At 59.9% G+C, this 24861-nt stretch overlaps 1 protein-coding gene across 1 annotated transcript; it reads right to left on the reverse strand.

The window, feature by feature from the left end:
• Positions 1-978: 978 nt before the first annotated feature.
• LOC142077606 (epithelial discoidin domain-containing receptor 1-like) lies at positions 979-14698 on the reverse strand (the record flags this gene model as incomplete). Its single annotated transcript, XM_075139536.1, has 14 exons — positions 14614-14698; positions 13538-13640; positions 12597-12825; positions 10964-11111; positions 10352-10454; positions 8310-8496; positions 7736-7982; positions 6015-6143; positions 5759-5913; positions 5161-5350; positions 2694-2801; positions 2045-2220; positions 1233-1360; positions 979-1146 (listed from the first exon to the last, which is right to left on the reverse strand). Coding segments are annotated over exons 1-14 (2156 nt in total), but the record flags the coding sequence as incomplete, so codon positions are not given.
• Between the last annotated feature and the right edge of the window lie 10163 nt (positions 14699-24861).

Raw genomic sequence — 24861 nt, forward strand, 5'->3', positions numbered from 1 at the left:
AGGGGCGGGGCTTCGGGGGTGGGGCTGCGGGGGGTGGGGGTGGGGAGGGGCTGGAGGGGGTGGGGGGGAGAGTTGGTGGCCTGGGGTGGAAGAGGAAGGGGCGGGGCTGAAGTGGAAGGGGCGGGGCTGAAGAGGAAGGGGCAGGTCTAAAGAGGAAGGGGCGGGGCTGAAGAGGAAGGGGAGGTGCTTCGGGGGTGGGGCTTCGGGGGGGTGGGGCTGCAGGGGTGGGGGTGGGGAGGGGCTGGAGGGGGTGGGGGGGAGAGTTGGTGGCCTGGGGTGGAAGAGGAAGGGGCGGGGCTGAAGTGGAAGGGGCGGGGCTGAAGAGGAAGGGGCAGGTCTAAAGAGGAAGGGGCGGGGCTAAAGAGGAAGGGGAGGTGCTTCGGGGGTGGGGCTTCGGGGGGGTGGGGCTGCGGGGGGTGGGGGTGGGGAGGGGCTGGAGGGGGTGGGGGGAGAGTTGGTGGCCTGGGGTGGAAGAGGAAGGGGCAGGGCTGAAGTGGAAGGGGCGGGGCTGAAGAGGAAGGGGCGGGGCTGAAGAGGAAGGGGAGGAGCTTCGGGGGTGGGGCTTCGGGGGGGTGGGGAGGGGCTGGGGGGGGAAGGAGGGAGCTGTGGTGGCCTGGGGTGGAAGAGGAAGGGGCGGGGCTGAAGTGGAAGGGGCGGGGCTGAAGAGGAAGGGGAGGAGCTTCGGGGGTGGGGCTTCAGGGGGTGGGGCTTCAGGGGTGGAGATTCAGGGGGGTGGGGTGTGGGAGGGTGGGGGTGGGGAGGGGCTGGTGGGGGGGGGAAGGAGGGAGCTGTAGTGGCCTGGGGTGGAAGAGGAAGGGGCGGGGCTGAAGCGGGAGGGCGGGGCTGAAGCGGAAGGGGCGGGGCTAAAGAGGAACGGGAGGAGCTTCGGGAGGTGGGGCTTCGGGGGTGGAGATTCAGGGGGTGGCGTGTTGGGGGGGTGGGGTTGGGGAGGGGCTGGGAGAGGGGGGCGTGGCCTACCTGAGGGCGGGGCCGCGGGGCCCCCCCAGGAACTGGTGGAGGTCGCCGTGCTCCATGTACTCGGTGATGATGCAGAGGGGGCCGGCCCCCGCGCACACCCCCAGCAGCCGCACGATGTTGGGGTCCCGCAGGCGCCCCAGGGTCCGCGCCTCCTGCAGGAAGTCCCGCCTGCGCCCCCGTCAGCCACGCCCACCCCCACGCCCCGCCCCACCCCCCCCACGCCCCGCCCACCCCCCCCCCCCCACCCCCATTACCTGGCGTTCTTGGTGGCGTCGGGGCGCAGGACCTTGACGGCCACCAGCAGGGGGCGCCCTCGGGGCAGGTCGGGGGGGCGGGAGAGGGGGGGCAGGGCCTGGGGGTCCTCGACCTCGCACAGCAGCACCTGCCGGGGGGCGGGGCCTCAGCGCGGGGCGGGGCCGAGCCCCCAGGGAGGGGCTAAACACCGCAGGGGCGGGGCTAACCCCCACAGGGGCGGGGCTAAACGCTCCAAGGGCGGGGCTAAATGCTCCGAGGGTGGGGTTAACCCCTGCAGGGGCGAGGCTAAATGCTCCGGGGGCGGGGCTCAACTCCCTGGGGCGGGGCTCGACTTCCTGGGGTGGGGCTCGACGTCCCGGGGCAGGGCTAAACTCCCCAGGGGTGGGGGCTAAACTCCCCAGGGGCGGGGCTAACCCCTGCGGGGCAGAGTTAAATGCCCAGGGGCGGGGCTTCACACATGCGGGTGTGGCTTTAACTCCAGGGGTGGGGCTTGGGTGGGGGTCAATAGGGGTAGAGCTTCTGCAGGGGCGTGGTTAAGATGAGGGGTGTGGCTTCCCTGAATAGGGAACTTATGGGAGAGGGTGGGGCTTCTAGAGGGGGTGGGGACAGTATGAAAGGGGTGGAGTTGGGCATATGGGGGTGGGGCCTGTAATGAGAGGGAGTGGCCAGCACCCAGGGGCGAGGCCAAAGACAAATGGGCGGGGCTTGTGTCCAAAGGGAGGGGAAGGGCAAGAGGGGGCAGGACAGTGTGAAATGGGGGCGTGGCCATTCACTCCAGGGGTGGGGCTTGTGCTGGGTGGGCGGGACTTACCTCTCCAAACTGCCCCTCCCCCAGCTTCTCACGGAAGCGGAGGCGCCGGCGGGGGAAGGCAGGGAGGGCGGGGCTGGGGGCGGGGCCAGGGGCGGGGCCAGCCATGGCATAGGCGGAGCCTCCGGTGACGTCAGCCTCTGCATAGGCCCCCGCCCCGCCCTCGGGCTCTGCTGCACCTGCGGGGGAGGGGTGTCAGTGGGGGCGGGGCTAGAGTGGGAGGGGCAGGGAAACACCCAGGGGGTGGGGCTTCTCCAAGGGGGTGGGGCTTCACCAAAAGGGGGGGGACTACAGCAGGAGGGGTGGGCACTGGAAGGGGCGGGGTTACAACAAGAGGGGGTGGGGATGTGGCAAAAGGAGGAGGGGTTATACCAAGGGGGAGGAGCTAAAACAATGAGCTAAATCAACCCAGGAGGGGGCGGGGCTACAGCACGGGTAAGGCCAAAAGAGGAGGAGCTTTGGCAAGAAGAGGTGGGGCTTCAGGAAAGGGGTGGGGCTTCAGCAAGGGAGGGGTTACACCAGCAGGAGGTGGGGCTTCACCCAAAGAGGGAGGGGCTTCCCCAAAGGGGGCAGGGCCAGTCATGGGTGAGGGTGGGGCCAAGGGAGGTTGGAGGCGGGGCTCCCCATCTCCCCCTCCTCCCCCCGCCCTTACCATCTGTATTGATTGGCTTAGCCCCATCAGCTGGGGCCCGAGCAAGCCCTCCCATTGGCTGGGCGTAGGTGGCCAGCAGGAGCCGATAGGCCGGGTTGGCAAGGGGTGCTGCTGCGGGGGATGGAGGGTGGGATTAGTTAAGGGGGCGGGGTCAGGAGGCTCTGCCCCGCCTCCAGGCCCAAGGTGGGAGGAGGATGGGGGGGGTTGGACGGACCCTGGTGGCCACGTGGGCTCCATCATCCCTCGTCCTGCGGTCTCCACCCACCCGTCCATCCACGTGGTCTCCATCCAGCTCCACGTGGGGTCCACCCACCCCCCCCTCCCTCCCCACGATGGTCTCCCTCCCTCTCCCCCTTCCCCACGTTGTCTCCGTCCATCCAGGTCTCCATCCATCCCTCCATCCCCACGTGGTCTTCATCCTTCCATCTCTCCATCCATCCAACCATGCATATGTCACTTCCATCCGTCCCTCCATCCAAGTTGTCTCCATCTATCTCCATGTGGTCTCCATCCATCCATCCATCTCTCCCTCCATCCATCCATCACCCCCGTATGGTGTCCCTCCATCCCTCCTTCCATCCATCCCTTCCTCCATCCATCCATCCATATGGTCGCCTTCTATCCCCTCTTCCATCCATCCATCCATCCATCTCTCCATCCATCCACTCATCCAAGTTGTCTCCACCTATCCATATGGTCTCCATCCACCCATCCACCCATCCATCTGTCTCTTGATCGATTCATCCCTTCCTCCCTCCCTCCATCCCCATGTGGTCTCCACCCATCCACCCATCCATCCATCCATCCATCCCTCCCTCCATCCCCATGTGGTCTCCATCCATCCATCCATCCATCCATCCATCCATCCCCATGTGGTCTCCATCCATCCATCCATCCCCATGTGGTCTCCACCCATCCATCCATCCATCCATCCATCCACCCATCCATCCATCCCCATGTGGTCTCCACCCACCCATCCATCCATCCATCCATCCATCCATCCATCCATCCATCCATCCCCATGTGGTCTCCATCCATCCATCCATCCATCCATCCATCCATCCCCATGTGGTCTCCATCCATCCATCCATCCATCCACCCATCCCTCCCTCCATCCCCATGTGGTCTCCACCCATCCATCCACTCATCCCCATGTGGTCTCCACCCATCCATCCATCCATCCATCCATCCATCCATCCATCCATCCCCATGTGGTCTCCACCCATCCATCCATCCATCCCTCCCTCCATCCCCATGTGGTCTCCACCCATCCATCCACCCATCCATCCATCCATCCCCATGTGGTCTCCACCCATCCATCCATCCCTCCATCCCCATGTGGTCTCCACCCATCCATCCACCCATCCATCCATCCATCCATCTATCCATCCATCCATCCCCATGTGGTCTCCATCCATCCATCCATCCATCCATCCCCATGTGGTCTCCACCCATCCATCCATCCCCATGTGGTCTCCACCCATCCATCCATCCCTCCATCCCCATGTGGTCTCCACCCATCCATCCACCCATCCATCCATCCATCCATCCATCCATCCATCCATCCCCATGTGGTCTCCATCCATCCATCCATCCCCATGTGGTCTCCACCCATCCATCCATCCCTCCATCCCCATGTGGTCTCCACCCATCCATCCACCCATCCATCCATCCATCCATCTATCCATCCATCCATCCCCATGTGGTCTCCATCCATCCATCCATCCATCCCCATGTGGTCTCCATCCATCCATCCATCCCCATGTGGTCTCCATCCATCCATCCATCCCCATGTGGTCTCCATCCATCCATTCATCCCCATGTGGTCTCCATCCCTCCATCCATCCCCATGTGGTCTCCATCCATCCATCCCTCCCCATGTGGTCTCCATCCATTCCTCCCTCCATCCCCATGTGGTCTCCATCCATCCATCCATCCATCCATCCATCCATCCCTCCCTCCATCCCCATGTGGTCTCCATCCATCCCTCCATCCATCCCCATGTGGTCTCCATCCATCCATCCATCCCTCCATCCATCCATCCCTCCCTCCATCCCCATGTGGTCTCCACCCATCCATCCACCCATCCATCCATCCATCCCCATGTGGTCTCCACCCATCCATCCATCCCTCCATCCCCATGTGGTCTCCACCCATCCATCCACCCATCCATCCATCCATCCATCCATCCATCCATCCATCCCCATGTGGTCTCCATCCATCCATCCATCCATCCATCCATCCATCCCTCCCTCCATCCCCATGTGGTCTCCATCCATCCCTCCATCCATCCCCATGTGGTCTCCATCCATCCATCCATCCCTCCATCCATCCATCCCCATGTGGTCTCCATCCATCCCTCCACCCCCATGTGGGCTCCATCCCTCCATCCATCCCCATGTGGTCTCCACCCATCCCTCCATCCCCATGTGGTCTCCATCCCTCCCTCCCTCCCTCCTCCGCTCACCGGGTCCAGGGGGGGCCGGGGGCAGCGATGGCCGTGGCCGCGTTGGCTCCTGGTACTCGCCCTGGCCCGGGGGGATGCGCTCGTAGCGGGGGGGTCCCCGCGTCGCCCCCGTCGCGTTGTTGATGACGATGGTGTCACCTGGCACCGAGAGCTGCACCCGCAGCTCGTCCTCCGACGGCCGCCGCTGGGCCTGTGGGCGGGACCCTCAGGTGGACCCAGATGTCCAGGTGCCCAGTTCCTCCCAGTTGACCCCATCACGTCCCAGACCTTGGGCACTGGATCCAGATGTCCACATTCCCAGTTCCTCCCAGTTAACCCCACCACCCTCCCAGAGCTTGGGCACTGGACCCAGGCATCCAGGTGCCCAGTTCCTCCCAGTTGACCCCACCACGTCCCAGACCTTGGGCACTGGATCCAGATGTCCACATTCCCAGTTCCTCCCAGTTGACCCCACCACCCTCCCAGACCCTGGGCACTGTTCCAGATGTCCAGGCGCCCAGTTCCTCCCAGTTGACCCCACCACATCCCAGAGCTTGGGCATTGGACTCAGATGTCCAGGTGCCCAGTTCCTCCCAGTTAAGCCCACTCCCCTACTCACCTTCCCCAGTATCTTCTTCCAGTACTGCCGCCAGAGGATGAGGAAGATGACACCCAATAGGAGCAAGATGATGGCCACCAGGCAGCCAATCAGGATGGACGTGTGGCTGTGGTCGGCTTTGGCGACTGGCTGCCCTGGCTTGGGCTCCCCGGGGGCTGCCATGAGGGGCGGGGGTGTCACCATGGCCCCGCCCCCTCAGAGCCCACCCTGTTAAGCCTTGCCCCATTAAGCCCCGCCCCATTAAGCCCCGCCTTACCCAGGGTAGTGAGGTTGGTAGCCATGTCCCCGTGCCAGGGGTCCTCAGGGATGGCCATGGCCACCGCCGAGGGGTCAGGGGGGGCGGCCGGGGGCCACCCGCTGGCACCCACCACCTCCTCCACCACATCTGCAGGGAGAAAGCCCCACGGCGCCTTAACGAGGTAGTTAACGAGGGCGGTGGCGGTGGCCGGGGCCCCCAACCCATTAACCAACCCGTTAACCAACCCACTTAAACAAACCGCCTTCTTATTGGCCAACAGGCCAACCAACCGGCTCACGGGATGGTTGACCCTCAACCAAGCAATCGCTCAACCAGCTTTGACCTAATCCAACCAACTAACCGAGTTACCTAACCAGTCAAGCCACTAACCAGTTAACCAGTTAACCAACTGGCCAACCAACCTGTCCTTCAACTCACCAACCAATCACATGACGACTCAAACCATTTAACCAGTCACCCCATCATCCAACTAACTGGTCAACAGGCAACCAGCTGATCACCCTCGGACTGGTGAACCAATAGCTAACCAGCTGGCGATCCCAGCATCCAACCAACCATCGCAGCACCCAACCAATCACCCCATCACCCAACCAACCTCCCCATCACCCAACCAACCTCCCCATCACCCACCCAACCTCCCCATCACCCAACCAACCTCCCCACCACCCAACCAACCTCCCCATCACCCAACCAATCACCCCATCACCCACCCAACCAACCTCACCCAACCAACCACCCCATCACCCAACCAACCTCCCCATCACCCAACCAATCACCCCATCACCCAACCAACCTCCCCATCACCCAACCAATCACCCCATCACCCACCCAACCAACCTCACCCAACCAACCACCCCATCACCCAACCAACCTCCCCATCACCCAACCAATCACCCCATCACCCAACCAACCTCACCCAACCAACCACCCCATCACCCAACCAACCTCCCCATCACCCCACCAGCCTCCCCACACCCAACCACCCCATCACCCAACCAACCTCCCCATCACCCAACCACCCCATCACCCAAGCAACCTCCCCATCACCCAACCAACCTCCCCATCACCCAACCAATGACCCCATCACCCAACCAACCTCCCCATCACCCAACCAACCACCCCATCACCCAACCAACCTCACCCAACCAACCTCCCCATCACCCACCCAACCTCCCCATCACCCAACCAACCTCCCCACCACCCAACCAACCACCCCATCACCCAACCAACCTCCCCATCACCCAACCAACCTCCCCATCACCCAACCAACCTCCCCATCACCCAACCACCCCATCACCCAACCAACCTCCCCATCACCCAACCACCCCATCACCCAACCAACCTCCCCATCACCCCACCAGCCTCCCCATCACCCAGCCAACCACCCCATCACCCAACCGACCACCCCATCACCCAACCAACCTCCCCATCACCCAACCAATCACCCCATCACCCAACCAACCTCCCCATCACCCAACCAACTACCCCATCACCCAACCAACCTCCCCATCACCCAACCAACCACCCCATCACCCAACCAATGACCCCATCACCCAACCAACCTCCCCATCACCCAACCAATGACCCCATCACCCACCCAACCTCCCCATCACCCACCCAACTATCCCATCACTCAACCATCCAACCCAAGACCCCTTGGGGGAGGATACCAAGGCCCAGGTGGAGGTCTGGAGACCACCTGGCATGGTAGAACCCACCTGAGAGGAAGGTGATCTCACTGAAGAGCATCCACTCCCCAGCGAAGAAGAAATGACACTGGATGAAGCGGGCCTGGCGCCCACCCAGGGGCACAGTGACCGAGCGGGCGCTGGGGTCCTTGACGGCCCCGGCCAGGCTGTGGGTGGCCGGGGTGGGCTCCCAGGCCGTGGCCAAGCTCCTCTTGAAGCGACACTCCACCTCCCCGAAGATGCTCACCCCTCTCGTGTGCATGTTGTTGCAATGAACCTAGGGGGTGATGGGTGTTGGCCACCATCCCATGATGCCCTGGGGCAGCTGGAGGGGGCGGGACGCTAAGCCAAAGGATCTCCAATGGGTAGTTCCAAACCCTAAGGTGGTGGTGGCCCCTCATGGACCCATGCCATGGCCGACCAAGCCCACAATTCCCGGGATAGACCCCTTGCCCAAACCCCCATGATGCCCTGGGCCACCCATTGCCCACCATCCCCTGCTCCCCAGCCCCTCCCTCCCCCAATGCCCTAGGCCACCCTCTTTCCCATCCTCCCACCGTGCCCCGGGGCCCCCACCCCGCTATCCCAGCATGCCGCGGGGCACCTGCATGGCACGGAAGGCCCGGAGACCCTCAAACTCGAACTCCAGCTCCACGTGGGGTTGGGGGCCGGGGGGCCGGTGCCACCCTACGTAGTCGTAGCCCGGCCAAAGACGTCGCTCGCGGCTCCTCACGAAGTCATCCAACCCCAGCACCCCGTCCGCCAGCTGGCCCAGCCCCCCAAACTGCAGCCTGGGGGGGGGGGGGGGGACGACACCCAGAGGCCTGGGTCCCTCCATCCCACCCACCTGGGAACCTCCCGTGGGGCAGGTTGGGGGGTCAAGAGGCTCCCGGATGCCTGGGTCCCCCCCATCCCACCCACCATGGAGCAGGTTGGGGGGTGAAGGGGTTCCCGGACACCTGGGTCCCTCCATCCCACCCACCATGGAGCAGGTTGGGGGGTGAAGGGGTTCCCGGACACCCAGGTCCCTCCATCCCACCCACCATGGGGCAGGTTGGGGGGTCAAGAGGCTCCCGGATGCCTGGGTCCCCCCATCCCACCCACCATGGGGCAGGTTGGGGGGTCAAGAGGCTCCCGGACACCTGGGTCCCTCCATCCCACCCACCATGGGGCAGGTTGGGGGGTCAAGAGGCTCCCGGACACCCAGGTCCCTCCATCCCACCCACCATGGGGCAGGTTGGAGGGTGAAGGGGTTCCCGGATGCCTGGGTCCCCCCCATCCCACCCACCATGGGGCAGGTTGGGGGGTCAAGAGGCTCCCGGACACCCAGGTCCCTCCATCCCACCCACCATGGGGCAGGTTGGGGGGTGAAGGTGTTCCTGGATGCCTGGGTCCCCCCCATCCCACCCACCATGGAGCAGGCTGGGGGGTGAAGGGGTTCCCGGACACCCAGGTCCCTCCATCCCACCCACCATGGGGCAGGTTGGGGGGTGAAGGGGTTCCCGGACGCCTGGGTCCCCCCATCCCACCCACCATGGGGCAACCTGGGGTATGGGGGACACCCGGACCCCTGGGTCCTCCCATCCCACCCACCTGGGAACCCCCCGCATGGGATCTAGAGCAGAATTTGGGGGCAATCGAGGCAGTTTTGGGGACATTGGGGACAACTGGGGCCAGATGGGGCAATTTGGGGACAGTCTGAGGCTCTTTTGGGACAGTGGGTGACAGTTTGGGGCTGTTTGGGGCCAGCAGGTGACAATTTGGGGTCAGTTTGGGCTATTTGGGGACAGTTGGGGACAGCAGGGAAGAATTTGGGGCTGTTTGGAGCCAGTAGTTGACCATCTGGGGACACTTTGAGGTCATTTGGGGACAGTGATGGATGGTTGGGGATGACTTGGGGACAGTTGGGGACACTTTGGGGTCATTTGGGGACAGTGATGGATGGTTGGGGATGACTTGGGGACAGTTGGAGCCTGTTTGGAGATGTTGGGGACAGTTGGAGATGGCCAAGGGCAGTTTGGAGGCGCTTGGAGACAGTTTGAGGACAGTTGGGGACAGTTTGGGGACACTTGGGGATGGTTTGGGGACACTTAGGGACAGTTTGAGGACCATTGGGGACATCTGGAGAGGTCCAGGGACAGTCTGAGGACACCTGGGGATGGTTTGGGGACACTTGAGGACAGATTGAGGACCACTGGGGACATCTGGGGAGGTCCAGGGACAGTCTGGGGACAGTTTGGGGACACTTCCAAATGGCCTGGGGACACCTGGAGATGGCCAACGGTGGTCTGGGACGGTTTGAGGACCATTGGGGACATCTGAGAGGTCCAGGGACAGTCTGAGGACACCTGGGGATGGTTTGGGGACACTTGAGGACAGATTGAGGACCACTGGGGACATCTGGGGAGGTCCAGGGACAGTCTGGGGACAGTTTGGGGACACCTGGAGATGGCCAAGGCTGGTTGGGGACAGTTTGAGGACCATTGGGGACATCTGGAGAGGTCCAGGGACAGTCTGGGGACAGTTGTGGACAGTTTGGGGACACCTGAGGATGGCTGAAGACAATTTGGGGCCAATTTAGGAGCTCTTGGGGCTGGTTGGGGCAGGTGACCATTGGGGACATCTGGGGACGTCTGGGGGACTCACGGGCCAACGCTGTATCCATCGTAGGTGGAGTCGTTGAGGACAACGGGTGCCGGGTCAAGGGCCATCACCTGTCCCCGCGGCGCCGTGTAGGACAGGAGCCCGGCTGGGGACAGGGGACGTCACCACGGGGCCACCACGGGGTTGGGTGGGGGACATGGGGATGGGGGAGCACCACGGGGTTGGGTGGGGGACATGAGGATGGGGGAGCACCAGGGGGTTGGGTGGGGGACATGGGGATGGGGGAGCACCACGGGGTTGGGTGGGGGACATGGGGATGGGGGAGCACCACGGGGTTGGGTGGGGGACATGGGGATGGGGGAGCACCACGGGGTTGGGTGGGGGACATGGGGATGGGGGAGCACCACGGGGTTGGGTGGGGGACATGGGGATGGGGGAGCACCACGGGGTTGGGTGGGGGACATGGGGATGGGGGAGCACCACGGGGTTGGGTGGGGGACATGGGGATGGGGGACCACCACCCTGGGGGACACCCCTAGGGCTGGACAGGGGGTGACACTGGGAGATGATGGGAGGGCGATGGGGTGGGATGGAGGTGACACACAGGGTGACGGGGTGGGGGGGGTGACAGGGGGGTGACGAGGTGCCACTCACCGTCCCATGGGCAACCGTAGAGCTCCAGGCGCAGGCAGACGCTCATGGCGCGGGGGGCCCGGGGGTAGACGCGCAGCGCCCGCGCCACGGGGGGCGGGGCCAGGTCCTTCAGCACCACCCCCTCGGGGTCCTCGTTACCCCCGATCACCTGCGGCACCGGGATCCGCTGGGATCCCCGGGGACACGGATCCCACCGCCGGGGACCTCCCCGGTGACTCCGTGGGATTCCTGGCCCTCCAGGAGTCCAGGGATCCCCGGGGATCCCCAGGGATCCCATTGACCCCCCTGGGATCTCCCAAGGATCCCATTGTCCCCTGAGATCCCACTGCCCTGCCAGGGATCCCAAAGGATCCCACCAACACCCTGGGATCCCAGTGTCCCCAGGGATCCCCTTGACCCCCCTGGGATCTCCCAAGGATCCCATTGTCCCCTGAGATCCCACTGCCTTCCCAGGGATCCCCAGGAATCTCCTAGAGATCCCAGGGGATCCCACCACCATCCCCAGAATCCCACTGTCGTCCAAGATGTCCCCAAGCTCCCCAATCACCTCAACACTCCAACACCACCAAGGTCCCCAAGATGTCCCCAAGGTCCCCGGTCACCTCAGCACCCCAACATCCCCAAGGTCCCCAAGATGTCCCCAAGGTCCCCGGTCACCTCAACACCCCCTCATCCCCAAGGTCCCCAAGATGTCCCCAAGGTCCCCAATCACCTCAACACCCCAACATCCCCAAGGTCCCCAAGATGTCCCCAAGGTCCCCAATCACCTCAACACTCCAACACCACCAAGGTCCCCAAGATGTCCCCAAGGTCCCCGGTCACCTCAACACCCCAACATCCCCAAGGTCCCCAAGATGTCCCCAAGGTCCCCGGTCACCTCAGTGCCCCAACATCCCCAAGATCCCCAAGATGTCCCCAAGGTCCCCAGTCACCTCAACACTCCAACATCCCCAAGGTCCCCAAGATGTCCCCAAGGTCCCCGGTCACCTCAACACTCCAACATCCCCAAGGTCCCCAAGGTGTCCCCAAGGTCCCCGGTCACCTCAACACTCCAACATCCCCAAGGTCCCCAAGGTGTCCCCAAGGTCCCCAATCACCTCAACACTCCAACATCCCCAAGGTCCCCAAGATGTCCCCAAGGTCCCCAAGATGTCCCCAGGGTCCCCAATCACCTCAACACCCCAACATCCCCAAGGTCCCCAAGATGTCCCCAAGGTCCCCGGTCACCTCAGCACCCCCACATCCCCAAGGTCCCCAAGATGTCCCCAAGGTCCCCAATCACCTCAACACTCCAACACCACCAAGGTCCCCAAGATGTCCCCAAGGTCCCCGGTCACCTCAACACTCCAACATCCCCAAGGTCCCCAAGATGTCCCCAAGGTCCCCGGTCACCTCAGCACCCCCACATCCCCAAGGTCCCCAAGATGTCCCCAAGCTCCCCGGTCACCTCAAACACCCCAACACCACCAAGATCCCCAAGATGTCCCCAAGGTCCCCGGTCACCTCAACACTCCAACATCCCCAAGGTCCCCAAGATGTCCCCAAGGTCCCCGGTCACCTCAACACTCCAACATCCCCAAGGTCCCCAAGGTGTCCCCAAGGTCCCCAAGATGTCCCCAAGGTCCCCGGTCACCTCAGCGCCCCATCGGTCCCGCCAGCGCAGCCAGCGGTGCCGGTCACGGCTGTAGCGCAGCCGATAGGCGCGGGCAAACTCCCTGCCGTGGCCACCGGCGTGACGTCCCTGTGTCCCCACCAGTGTCACCACGTGCAGCCGACCCAGGTCCACCTCCAGGAACTCCTCCTCCTCCGGGAAAACGGGACCCGCGGGACACCAGGCGCCGTCCCCATCGCTGCGACCCAGCCTGGGGACACGGGGACGTCCTGGGGACACCGGGGACGTGGGGACACCTGGGGGCACCAGGTGCTGTCCCCATTGTTGTGGCCCAGGTTGGGGACATGGGGATGTCCCTGGGGGGCACCTGGGGACACCCAGGGGACATGGGGACATCCTAGGGACACCCAGGGACATGGGAACCCCCAAGGGACATGGGGACACTTGGAGGACATGGGGACATCATGGGGACACTCAGGGAGATGGGGACACCCGGAGACATGGGGACACCCAGGGGACATGGGGACATCCTAGGGACACCCAGGGACATGGGGACACTCGGAGGACATGGGGACACTTGGAGGACATGGGGACATCATGGGGACACTCAGGGAGATGGGGACACCTGGGGAATATGGGGACACCCAGGGACATGGGGACACCCGGGAGGACAGAGGGACCTGGGGACACCCAGGGGACATGGGGACACCCAGGGACATGGGGACACCCGAGAGGACAGAGGGACCTGGGGACACCCAGGGGACCCTGGATGACACAGGACAGTACTGGGAGGGGACACTAGGCCATAGTGGGCCATACTGGGCCATACTGGGACTCCTTGGCCACGGTGACTCGGAGGTGGGGACACCATGGGGACACTGGGGGGCCCTGGGAGGGGGAGGAGGGGGGGTACTGGGCCATACTGGTGTGTACTGGTGTATACTGGTGCGTACTGGGCTCACCGGCCGTGGCGGGCGGCGGTGGAGTCGGACCAGGCGCTGGAGGCCGAGAGACGGCTGTCGGGGATGGAGCCGTCCTCCATGCCCAGGGCGAAGCGGCACCTGCCTGGGGGACATTGGGGACATTGGGGACACAGAGGGACGTGGGGGACATGGGGACTCGGGGGGACATTGGGGACACAGGGGACATGGGAGGACATTGGGGACATTGGGGACATGGGGACACAGGGGGATGTGGGGGACATGGGGACTCAGGGGGACATTGGGGACACAGGGGACATTGGGGACACGGGGGGATGTGGGGGACATCGGGGACATGGGGACATGGGGGGACGTGGGGGACATGGGGGACATTGGGGACATTGGGGACACGGGGGACATCGGGGACATGGGGACACGGGGGGACGTGGGGGACATTGGGGACACTGAGGACATTGGGGACACAGGGGGACGTGGGGGACATGGGGGACATTGGGGACATGGGGACATGGGGGGACGTGGGGGACATGGGGGACATTGGGGACATTGGGGACACGGGGGACATTGGGGACATGGGGACGTGGGGACACGGGGGGACGTGGGGGACATGGGGGACATTGGGGACATGGGGACACAGGGGGATGTGGGGACATGGGGACCCAGAGCCTCACGTGGCCCCTATGGACCCCATAGGGGACCCAGAGCCTCACGTGGCCCCTATGGACCCCGTAAGGGATCCAGAGCCTCACATGGCCCCTAGGGACCCCATAGGGGATCCAGAGCCTCACGTGGCCCCTATGGACCCCATAAGGGACCCACAGCCTCACGTGGCCCCTATGGACCCCATAAGGGATCCAGAGCCTCACATGGCCCCTAGGGACCCCATAGGGGATCCAGAGCCTCACGTGGCCCCTATGGACCCCATAAGGGACCCACAGCCTCACGTAGCCCCTATGGACCCCATAAGGGACCCACAGCCTCTCGTGGCCCATAGGGGACCCAGAGCCTCACGTGGCCCCTATGGACCCCATAGGTGACCCAGAGCCTCATATGGCCCCTATGGCCCCCATAGGGCCCCCCGCCACGCCATAGGGTCTCACCCAGGTCGAGGTGGCCGTCGAGCTGCAGCCCGGACGCCTGGGTCCCCGCGGCCAGCAGCAGGAGGGGGAGGGGCAGGACCCCCATGGTGGCCCCGGCCCCGCCCGGTCACCGCACCTGGGGACAACGAAGGGATGCTGGGAGGCACTGGGAGGACTGGGGTAGGGACTGGAGGGGAACTGGGAGGACTGGATGGGGAACTGGGAGCGCTGGGAGGCGTGGGATGGGGACTGGGAGGGAACTGGGAGGAGTGGGATGGGGACTGGAACTCACTGGGAGGCACGGGGAAAACTGGGATGGGTACTGGGAGGGAACTAGGAGGATGGGGAAGGGAACTGGGAGCACTGGGAGGACTGGGATAGGGACTGGGAGGACTGGGAGGGGTACAGGGAGGACTGGGATGGGGACAGGGAGGGAACTGGGAGGACTGTGATAGGGATTGAGGGCACTGGGATGGGGACTGGGAGCACTGGGAGGCGAACTGGGAGCAGTGGGAGGACTGGGATGGGGACTGGGGGACACTGGGAGGACTGGGAGGACTGGGATAGGGACTGGGGAGCAGTGAGAGGGGGACTGAGAGCACTGGGAGGGCTGGAATGGGGACTGGAAGGGAACTGGGAGCAGTGGGACGACTGGGATGGGGACTGGGAAGCACAGTGAGGGCGACTGGGAGGACTGGGAGGGGGACTGGGAGGACTGGGATGGGGACTGAGAGGGAACTGGGAGCACTGGGAGGGCTGGGCTGGGGTCTGGGAGGGGCACTGGGAGCACTGGGAGGACTGGGAGGGGGACTGGGAGCACTGGGAGGGCCCCATCCCCGCAGCTGCTCCCACAATGCATTGCTGGAATGTGCCCCCCCCTCCCCCAGCTGCTGCAGCTGATGGGAAAGAGCAGCTGGGGGGGGCGGGGCAGCTGGGGGGCGGGGCAGCTGGGGGGCGGGGCCCCCCTTCCCCCCCTCCGGGCACCCAGGGGGGACCCAGGGGGGACCCAGGGGGGACCCCAGCACGGGACACGCCACGGAGCGCGACTGGGACACGCCAGGACACGGAACACGCAATAACACGGAACCACACGTAATAACATGCAACAACACGTCACAACACGTGATAACACACAACACCACGCAATGACACGCGACAACACACGATAACATGCAATAACACACAATAACATGCAAACCCACACAATAACACATCACAACATGCGATAACACGCAATAACATGCAAAACCACACAACAACACATCACAACATGCGATAACACGCAATAACATGCAAAACCACACAATAACACATCACAACATGCAATAACACACAATAACATGCAAAACCACACAATAACACATCACAACATGCGATAACACGCAATAACATGCAAAACCACACAACAACACATCACAACATGCGATAACACGCAATAACATGCAAAACCACACAATAACACATCACAACATGCGATAACACGCAATAACATGCAAAACCACACAATAACACATCACAACATGCGATAACACGCAATAACATGCAAAACCACACAACAACACATCACAACATGCGATAACACGCAATAACATGCAAAACCACACAATAACACATCACAACATGCGATAACACGCAATAACATGCAAAACCACACAATAACACATCACAACATGCGATAACACGCAATAACATGTAACGACATTCAATAACACATCGCAAGACGTGATAACATGCAACAACACACAATAACAGGCAGTAACACACAACAACACACAGTTACACATCGCAACAGGTGGTATCATGAATTGATTACATGCGATAACATGTAACGACACGCAATAACATGCAAAACCCCCACAACAACACGTAACAACATGCAAGAACGTGCAGCAACACACAAGAACATGCAACAACAGACAATTACATGCAATAACATGCAAACCCCCACAATAACACATCACGACACGTGATAACGCGCAGTAACATGCCGTAACACGTAACAGCACGCAATAAAATGCAACAACACACAGTGACACGCAACAACATGCAATAACACACAACAACGCGCTCTAACCCACGACCCCCCAAACAGGCAACACGCAGTGGCACGCAGCGACATGCAACGACACCCGACACGCCACAACACGCAGGAACACGCGAGACCACGTAACTAAATGCAGTAACACACGATGACAGCCAGCCACACGCAACACGCAATAACATACGACCCCATGACACGCCGCAACACGCATTGACACCCCCGACGCGCCGCAACACGCCATGACACGCCGTGACGCACCCCGACACGCCATGACACGCCCCGGCACATCGTGACACGCCCCGACACGCCTTGACATGCCCCGACACGCCCCGACACGCCCCGACACGCACCTGGGGGCCGCTCCGGGGCGGGCTCAGGCCCTGACTCCTCCCTGGGTCCCGCAGGTGGCACCTATGGGAGCACCTATAGATCTCGGTCCTATAGGGCCCCCCCCCATCGAGGGCCCTATAGATGCCCGGCTCTGCGTGCACGTATGTGCAATGTATACATGTGCATAGACATACATGTACGCACCCCGAGCTGAACATGTGTGGACATATAGGAACATATATAGTGTGTATATGCCTATATACCCTTATATCGTCCCCATATAGCTCCACATATATGTGCGGGCTCGTATATACATCCATATATACTCACCTATACACATCTGTGGATTTACACATATATGTAATAGGCACTTAGACCTATATGGTCACCTATACATACATGCAAGCACGCACATACATTCACCTATACACACATACACGCATTTACATGTATACCTACACACAGATATATACGTCCACCGGATTACAGAGCCTTACACCCCATATACAGGCTCATATAGACACGTATATGCTCATCTGCGTTAAGCAGTCCGCTATACATTAGATGGAAGCGTATAGATTAACTAGACGTGCACATTATAGGCCTGTACATATGTATATATGTTAGATATATGTGCCCACATACATGCATATTGGCGCGCATGTGTCCGTATACGTATACACTTACATATGTGCACATATATCTATATATAGTACACATAACTATATGTGCACATACATATTTACATGCATATACATACACATACCGCCATGCACATATGTATTTACCATATATATCCATATAAATGTATACATCCACCGAACTATGTAGAACCACACCCCATACACGTGTCCATATGTGCATATATATATACGGAGAAACACATTATATTCCCATATGCCTGCATTTTGAATGCACGTATAGGTGCACGCGTGCATGTACGTATTCATATATACACCTATATGCATTGTATGTGATGCAGTCTACGTCACCGCAACCCTACGTGCACCATGTATAGCACATATATACGTGTATATAGAGGGCTGTGGATCAAGGGCCATATAGATTTCCCATAGCTCCTACATAAAGCTATACAGCCCCACATGATGGCATCATATAGGTGCTGTATACCTCCATGGAGCCATAGGGGTGTGAGGAGGGTTATGGGGTATTTAAGGTGCTATATAGGTACCCCACGGCTATACCGCCCCGTGCATATAGAGGCCATAGGTTCAACGCTGTATATATGGGGAGAGGCTGCAAGGCTTAACGCTATAGGTCTATAGGTGCCCCTGGACCTATAGATGCCCACAGGCCTATCGTGTGCTACATGGGGCCATACAGCAGGCGCTTATAGGGTCTATATGGGAGGCTATAGGGGTGCGTATGGGGCTTCTCCCTATAGATCCTATAGGGGATCTCCCCTATAGATCTTAGAGAGACCGCTAGAGGTAGATCCTATAGGGCTGCTGCCTCCGCGGGCATCGCGTGCCCCCCCAAACCCCCCCAAGTCCCCCCAACACCCCCCGAGTGCCCCCCCAAATCCCCCCAAGTGCCCCCCAACACCCCCAACACCCCGAAATGCCCCCCCAAATCCCCCCTAAGTCACCCCCGCAAGTGCCCCCCAAACCCCCCCAGGTGCCCCCCAACACCCCCCAAGTGCCCCCCAACACCCCCCAACACCCCGAAATGCCCCCAATCCCCCCAAATGCCCCCCTAAATCCTCCCAAGTCACCCCCCAACACCCCCAAGTGCCCCTCAACACCCTCCAAGCGCCCCCAAAGTCCCCCCAATCCCCCCAAGTGCCCCCCAATCCCCCCAAGTGCCCCCCTATCCCCCCAAGTGCCCCCCAAATCCCCCCAAGTCCCCCCAACACCCCGAAATGCCCCCAAGCCCCCCAAATCCCCCCCAAGTCACCCCCCAACACCCCCCAAGTGCCCCCCAACCCCCCTAAGTGCCCCCCAACACCCCCCAAGTGCCCCCCAACACCCCCCCAATTGCCCCCCAACACCCCCCAAGTCCCCCCAAACCCCCCTAAATGCCCCCGAAATCCCCCCCAAGTCACCCCCAACCCCCCCCATCTGCCCCCTAAACACCCCCCCACGTGCCCCCCAATCCCCCCAGCCCCCCCATTTCTAACACCCCCCCCCCCCCCAAAATGCCCACCGGGTTCTTCGTCGCCTCCTTCTCGCCGCAGCCCCCCGGACTCCTGGGTCCCCTCCCCCTCCTCCTCCTCCTCCTCCCCCTCCCCCTCCTGGAAGGGGTGGGGGGGGGGCACCAGGGGGGGTTGGGAGCCCGGACGCCTGGGGTCCCTTGGGGGGGGGGGAGGGGCAAGCCCTTTGTTACCCGCCTGTGGCTGGGGGGGGGGGGGGGTCCCCCTAAACCCCGCCCCTAAACCAATAAGGAGGGGGGGGGGGGCTGGAAACCCCCAAAAGGCCCCCCCCCCCCCCCAAAAAACCGACACAACCCTTTTTTTTTTGGGGGGGGGGGGGAGCCTGGAAACTGCCTTTTTTGGACCCCAAATGCCTTTTGGGGAGCCCTCGAAACCCCCCCCCGAAACCCACTTTTGGGGGGGGATCCTCGAAACTCCCTTTTTTTGGAGTTCTTGAACCGCCGGCTTGGGGGGCTCCCTCGAAACCCCCTTTTGGGGACCCCTCGAAACCCCCTTTTGGGGACCCCTCGAAACTCCCTTTTGGGGCCTCTTGAAAGTCCCTTTTTGGGGGGGGGGCCTCAAAACCCCCTTCTTGGGGGGCCCCCTTGAATATCCCTTTTGGGGCCCCTCGAAACTCCCTTTTGGGGCCCCTCGAAACTCCCTTTTTTGGGGGGGCCCCTCGAAACTCCCTTTTGGGGTCCGTCGAAACTCCCTTTTTTGGGGGGGCCCCTCGAAACTCCCTTTGTGAGGTCCTCTCAAACCCCCCTTCTTGGGGGACCCCTCAAAAATCCCTTTTGGGGACCCTCGAAATCACCTTTCTCACCCCCCCCCCCAAACTAACTTTTGGGGTCCCCCAAAACTCCCCTTTGCGGCCCCTCAAAACTGCCTTTTGGGGGGGGGAGGGCTTGAAACCGCCTTTTGGGGGCCCCCTCGAAACCACCTTCCTCACCCTCCTCCTCAAATAACGGCCAATAATGGGGAAATAACTGCTAATAATGGGAAATAATGGCCAATAATGGGGAAATAACTGCTAATAATGGGAAATAATGGCCAATAATGGGGAAATAACTGCTAATATTGGGAAATAGTGGCTAATAATGGGGAAATAGTGGCTATTAATGGGGAAATAGCAGCTAATAATGGGGAAATATTGGCTAAAAATGTGGAAATAACTGCTAATAATGGGAAATAGTGGCTAATAATGGGGAAGTAACTGCTAATAATGAGGAAATAACTGCTAATAATGGGAAACAGTGGCTAATAATGGGGAAATAGTGGCTAATAATGGGGAAGTAGCTGCTAATAATGTGGAAATAACTGCTAATAATGGGAAATAGTGGCTAATAATGGGGAAGTAGCTGCTAATAATGGGGCAATAACTGCTAATAATGTGGAAATACCTGCTAATAATGTGGAAATAACTGCTAATAATGGGAAACAGTGGCTAATAATGGGGAAGTAACTGCTAATAATGGGAAACAGTGGCTAATAATGGGGAAGTAACTGCAAAACTGACTTTTGGGGTCCCCCAAAACTCCCTTTTGGGGCCCCCTGGCAGCTGCCGGGGGGGGGGGGGCGGTCCCAGCAGTGGGTGCCAGGGCACCGCCCTGGGGTGGGGGGGCACCCCAATGTGTGTGTGGGGGGGAACACATGGACGGACAGACAGACGCCCCGCCCCCCCGCGTGGTTGGGCAGTGACCGCATGTCTCAGAGTCTAAAAATATTGGGGGGGGGGGTGTCCCCACGTGGTGCTGGAACAGCTGCCCCCCAACAGCTGGGGGTGGGGGATGGGGGGGCAGCAGCTGTTGGAGGGGGGGGGGAACAGCTGGAGGGGGGGACCCAGGCGTCCGGATGGCGGTGGGGGCCGAATTCCAGCGTTAAGAGTCATTCTCCCGTAATGAGAGCTTATTTCCTAATTATTCGCAGTGTTTTTCCCATTATTAGCAGTTATTTCCCCGTTATTAGCAGCTATTTCTCATTATCAGCAGCTATTTTCCCAGTATTGGCCGTTATTTCCCCATTATTAGCCGTTATTTCCCCATTATTAGCAGCTGTTTCTCCATTATTGGCCATTATTTCCCATTATTAGCAGTTATTTCCCCATTATTGGCCGCTATTTCCCCATTATTAGCCACTATTTCCCCATTATTGGCCACTATTTCCCCATTATTAGCAGTTACGTCCAAATTATTAACCACTATCTCCCATTATTAGCAGTTATTTCCCATTATTAGCAGTTACTTCCCCGTTATTAGCCACTATTTCCCCTTATTAGCAGTTATTTCCCCATTATTAGCAGCTACTTCCCCATTATTAGCCATTATTTCCCCATTATTAACAGCTATTTCCCATTATTAGCTGTTATTTCCCATTATTAGCAGTTACTTCCCCGTTATTAGCCACTATTTTCCATTATTAGCAGTTATTTCCCCATTATTAGCAGTTATTTCCCCATTGTTCCCTATTATTTCCCCATTTTCACCATTATTCCCCACCATTAGCAGTTATTTTTCATTTCCAGGCCCGACTCCCCCTATTATTAGGGGTTATTCCCCATTATTCCTCCTAATTAGATGCAATTCCCCGTTATTAAGGGTTATTTTCCCATTATTATACCCTCTTCCCCCACTATTCCTTATTATTCCCCATTATTAGTGATTATTACCCCATTATTAGGGGTTTCTCCCCCATTTCCCCCCTTAATTTGGGGCTATTCCCCCATTATTCACCATTATTAGCCACTATTACCCCGTTGTTAGGGGTTTCTCCCCCATTTTCCCCCTTTATTTGGAGCTATTCCCCCATTATTAACGATTATTACCCCATTATTAGGGGTTTTTCCCCCATTTCCTCCCTTTTTGGGGGGCTATTCCCCCACTATTAGCAATTATTACCCCATTATCAGGACTTTCTCCCCCATTTTCCCCTTTTATTTGGGGCTATTCCCCATTATTCCCCATTATTAGCCATTATTACCCCATTATTAGAGGTTTCTCCCCCTTTTCCCCCCTTAATTTGGAGCTATTCCCGCATTACTCCCCATTATTAGGGTTTATTACCCCATTATTAGGGGTTTCTCCCCCATTTTCCCCCTTTATTTAGAGCCATTCCCCCATTATTAGCCATTATTAGCGATTATTACCCCATTATTAGGGTTTCCCCCCATTTTCCCCCTTTATTTGGAGCTATTCCCGCATTACTCCCCATTATTAGCGATTATTACCCCATTATTAGGGGTTTCTCTCCCATTTTCCCCCTTTATTTAGAGCTATTCCCCCATTATTAGCCATTATTAGCGATTATTACCCCATTATTAGGGTTTCCCCCCATTCTCCCCCTTTATTTGGAGCTATTCCCGCATTACTCCCCATTATTAGCGATTATTACCCCATTATTAGGGGTTTCTCTCCCATTTTCCCCCTTTATTTGGAGGTATTCCCCCATTATTAGCCATTATTAGCGATTATTACCCCATTATTAGGGGTTATTCCCCCATTTTCCCGCTTTATTTGGGACTGGGCCCCGCCCCTTCCGTCAGCCCCGCCCCTTCCCTCAACCCCGCCCCTCAGCCCCGCCCCCGCTGCCCGTCCCCGCCGCCACTCCCCGCCCCCTTCCCACCAGCCCCGCCCCCGCCCCACTCCTCCCCCCCTCCCGCCAGTTCCCGCCCCCCCCGCCGCTTCCCGCCAATCGCCGCGGGCGCCCGCAGCCGGCAGCCAATGGGAGGCAGCGGCTGTGTGCGGAAGGTGGGGGGGGCGTTCCCAGAAGGCCGCGCGGCGGCCGCCATGACGGGCGCCGGCAGGGGCAGGTGATAGGGAGCTTGGTGGGGGTTATATAGGGGCGCTATAGGGGTTATATAGGGGTCTGGGGGTATATATGGGGTCTGGAGGGCGTACGGGTGTATATAGGCGCGTAGGGGTGCTTGGAGGGGTCTATAGGTGTATGAAGGTACCTATAGGGGTATGGGGATGCCTGGATGGGTATATGGGGCATATATAGGGGCATATGGGGGGTAATAGAGGGTGTATGGAGGGGTATGTGGGACATATGGGGGGTATGGGAGTGTCTGGAGGGGTATATGGGACATATAGGGGTGTCTGGAGGGGTATGGGGGTGTCCGGAGGGTTATATGGGTGTATATGGGGCATATGGGGGGTATAGAGGTGTCTGGAGTGGTATATGGGGGTATATGGGACATACGGGGGGGGTAAAGGGGTGTCTGGAGGGTTGTAAGGGGGTATAGGGGTGTGTGGAGGGGTATATGGGACATATAGGTGTATCTGGAGGGGTATAGGGGATGTCTGGAGGGTTATATGGGGGTATATGGGACATATGGGGCATATAGGGTGTGTCTGGAGGGGTATAGGGGGTGTCTGAAGGGTTATATGGGACATATGGGGGTATAGAGGGTGTCTGGAGGGTTATATGGGGGGTATAGGGGGTGTCTGGAGGGGTGTATGGGGGATTTAGGGGTGCATGGGAGTGTATAGGTGGTATGGGGTACATAAGGGTCTGGGGGTATAGGAGGATGTGGGGGTATAGAGGGATATGTAGGGAGTATGGGGGGGATATAGGGCTATGTGGGGCCCTATAGAGGAGTAGAGGGGGTGTGGGAGGTATGGGGCATATAGAGGTATGTGGGGTTACGTGCGCGGGGTATAGGATTGTGTCGGTGGGGCGTAGGGGTGCGTGGGGGGGGTATAGGTGTAGTTGAGGCAATGGGGGGGGTGTGAGGCTATAGGGGACATCTATAGGGGTGCATATAGGGTCCCCTCAACCCCCCCGCCGGGCGGCACTGCCCCGTGTGCCGCCCCGGGGCCGAGGGCAGAGCAACGGGGTGACCTACGGCCGGGGGCACCCCTTGGTGCCCCCCGGTATACGCCAACCCCTACAGCCCTTGTAGGAGCCAGGCCCTATAGGGACCCAGCCCTCTAGACGCCCTATAGATGGGCCTAATAGGGACCAAACCAATTTGATCCCATAGGGACCTCATTCTATAGGGACCAGACCTCCCAACTCCATATGGACCTGATGCTGTAGGCACCTAAGTCCTTATCTCCTATAGACCTGACCCTATAGGGAACAGCCCCCTCTACGTAGGGACAACCTCATCCTATAGGGATCGGACCTATCCGTATAGACCAGACCCTATAGGCACCACTCCACTGACCCCCTACAGACCTCATCCTATAGGGATCAGCCCCACCCATACACACCAGCCCCCATAGGGATCACCCCACTCATCTCCTATAGGTACCTCACCCTATAGGTACCTCACCCTATAGGATCCGGCCCCCCCTCCTCACCTCCTTCCCTCCCTTCTCCAGATCCTGGATGAAGCTCCCGGACCAGAACGACGCTGGGAGAGGTACTGGGTGCCCAGCACCCAATCCATAGGGATTCTTTAGGGGCTCGTATAGGGTTGTGCTGGCTCTTGGGGAGGAGGCGGGGGAGGGGGGGGACATCGTAGGGGTTGGGGACATGGGGACACGGGTCACGTCCCTCCCACAAAGGCGTGGACGGTCACCAGTGGCCACCCCACGTAAGAACCGGAGGCAGAGGATAGGGGACAGCCCCACCCTGGGGACAGCCCCACCTGAATGTCCCCAAGGGCTTCGTTCCTACAGGGGGTTCATTTTTTGGGGGTAAAACCAAGGGATTTGGGGATCCCCCCCCCCCCCCTTGGTGTCACTCAGCTCCTCTTGGCTCCTTCACAGGTGGGTGACGACGAGGGACAGGCGTGGGTGAC

The sequence above is a fragment of the Calonectris borealis genome, unplaced genomic scaffold, assembly GCF_964195595.1.
Source record: "Calonectris borealis unplaced genomic scaffold, bCalBor7.hap1.2 HAP1_SCAFFOLD_327, whole genome shotgun sequence".
NCBI lineage: Eukaryota > Metazoa > Chordata > Aves > Procellariiformes > Procellariidae > Calonectris > Calonectris borealis.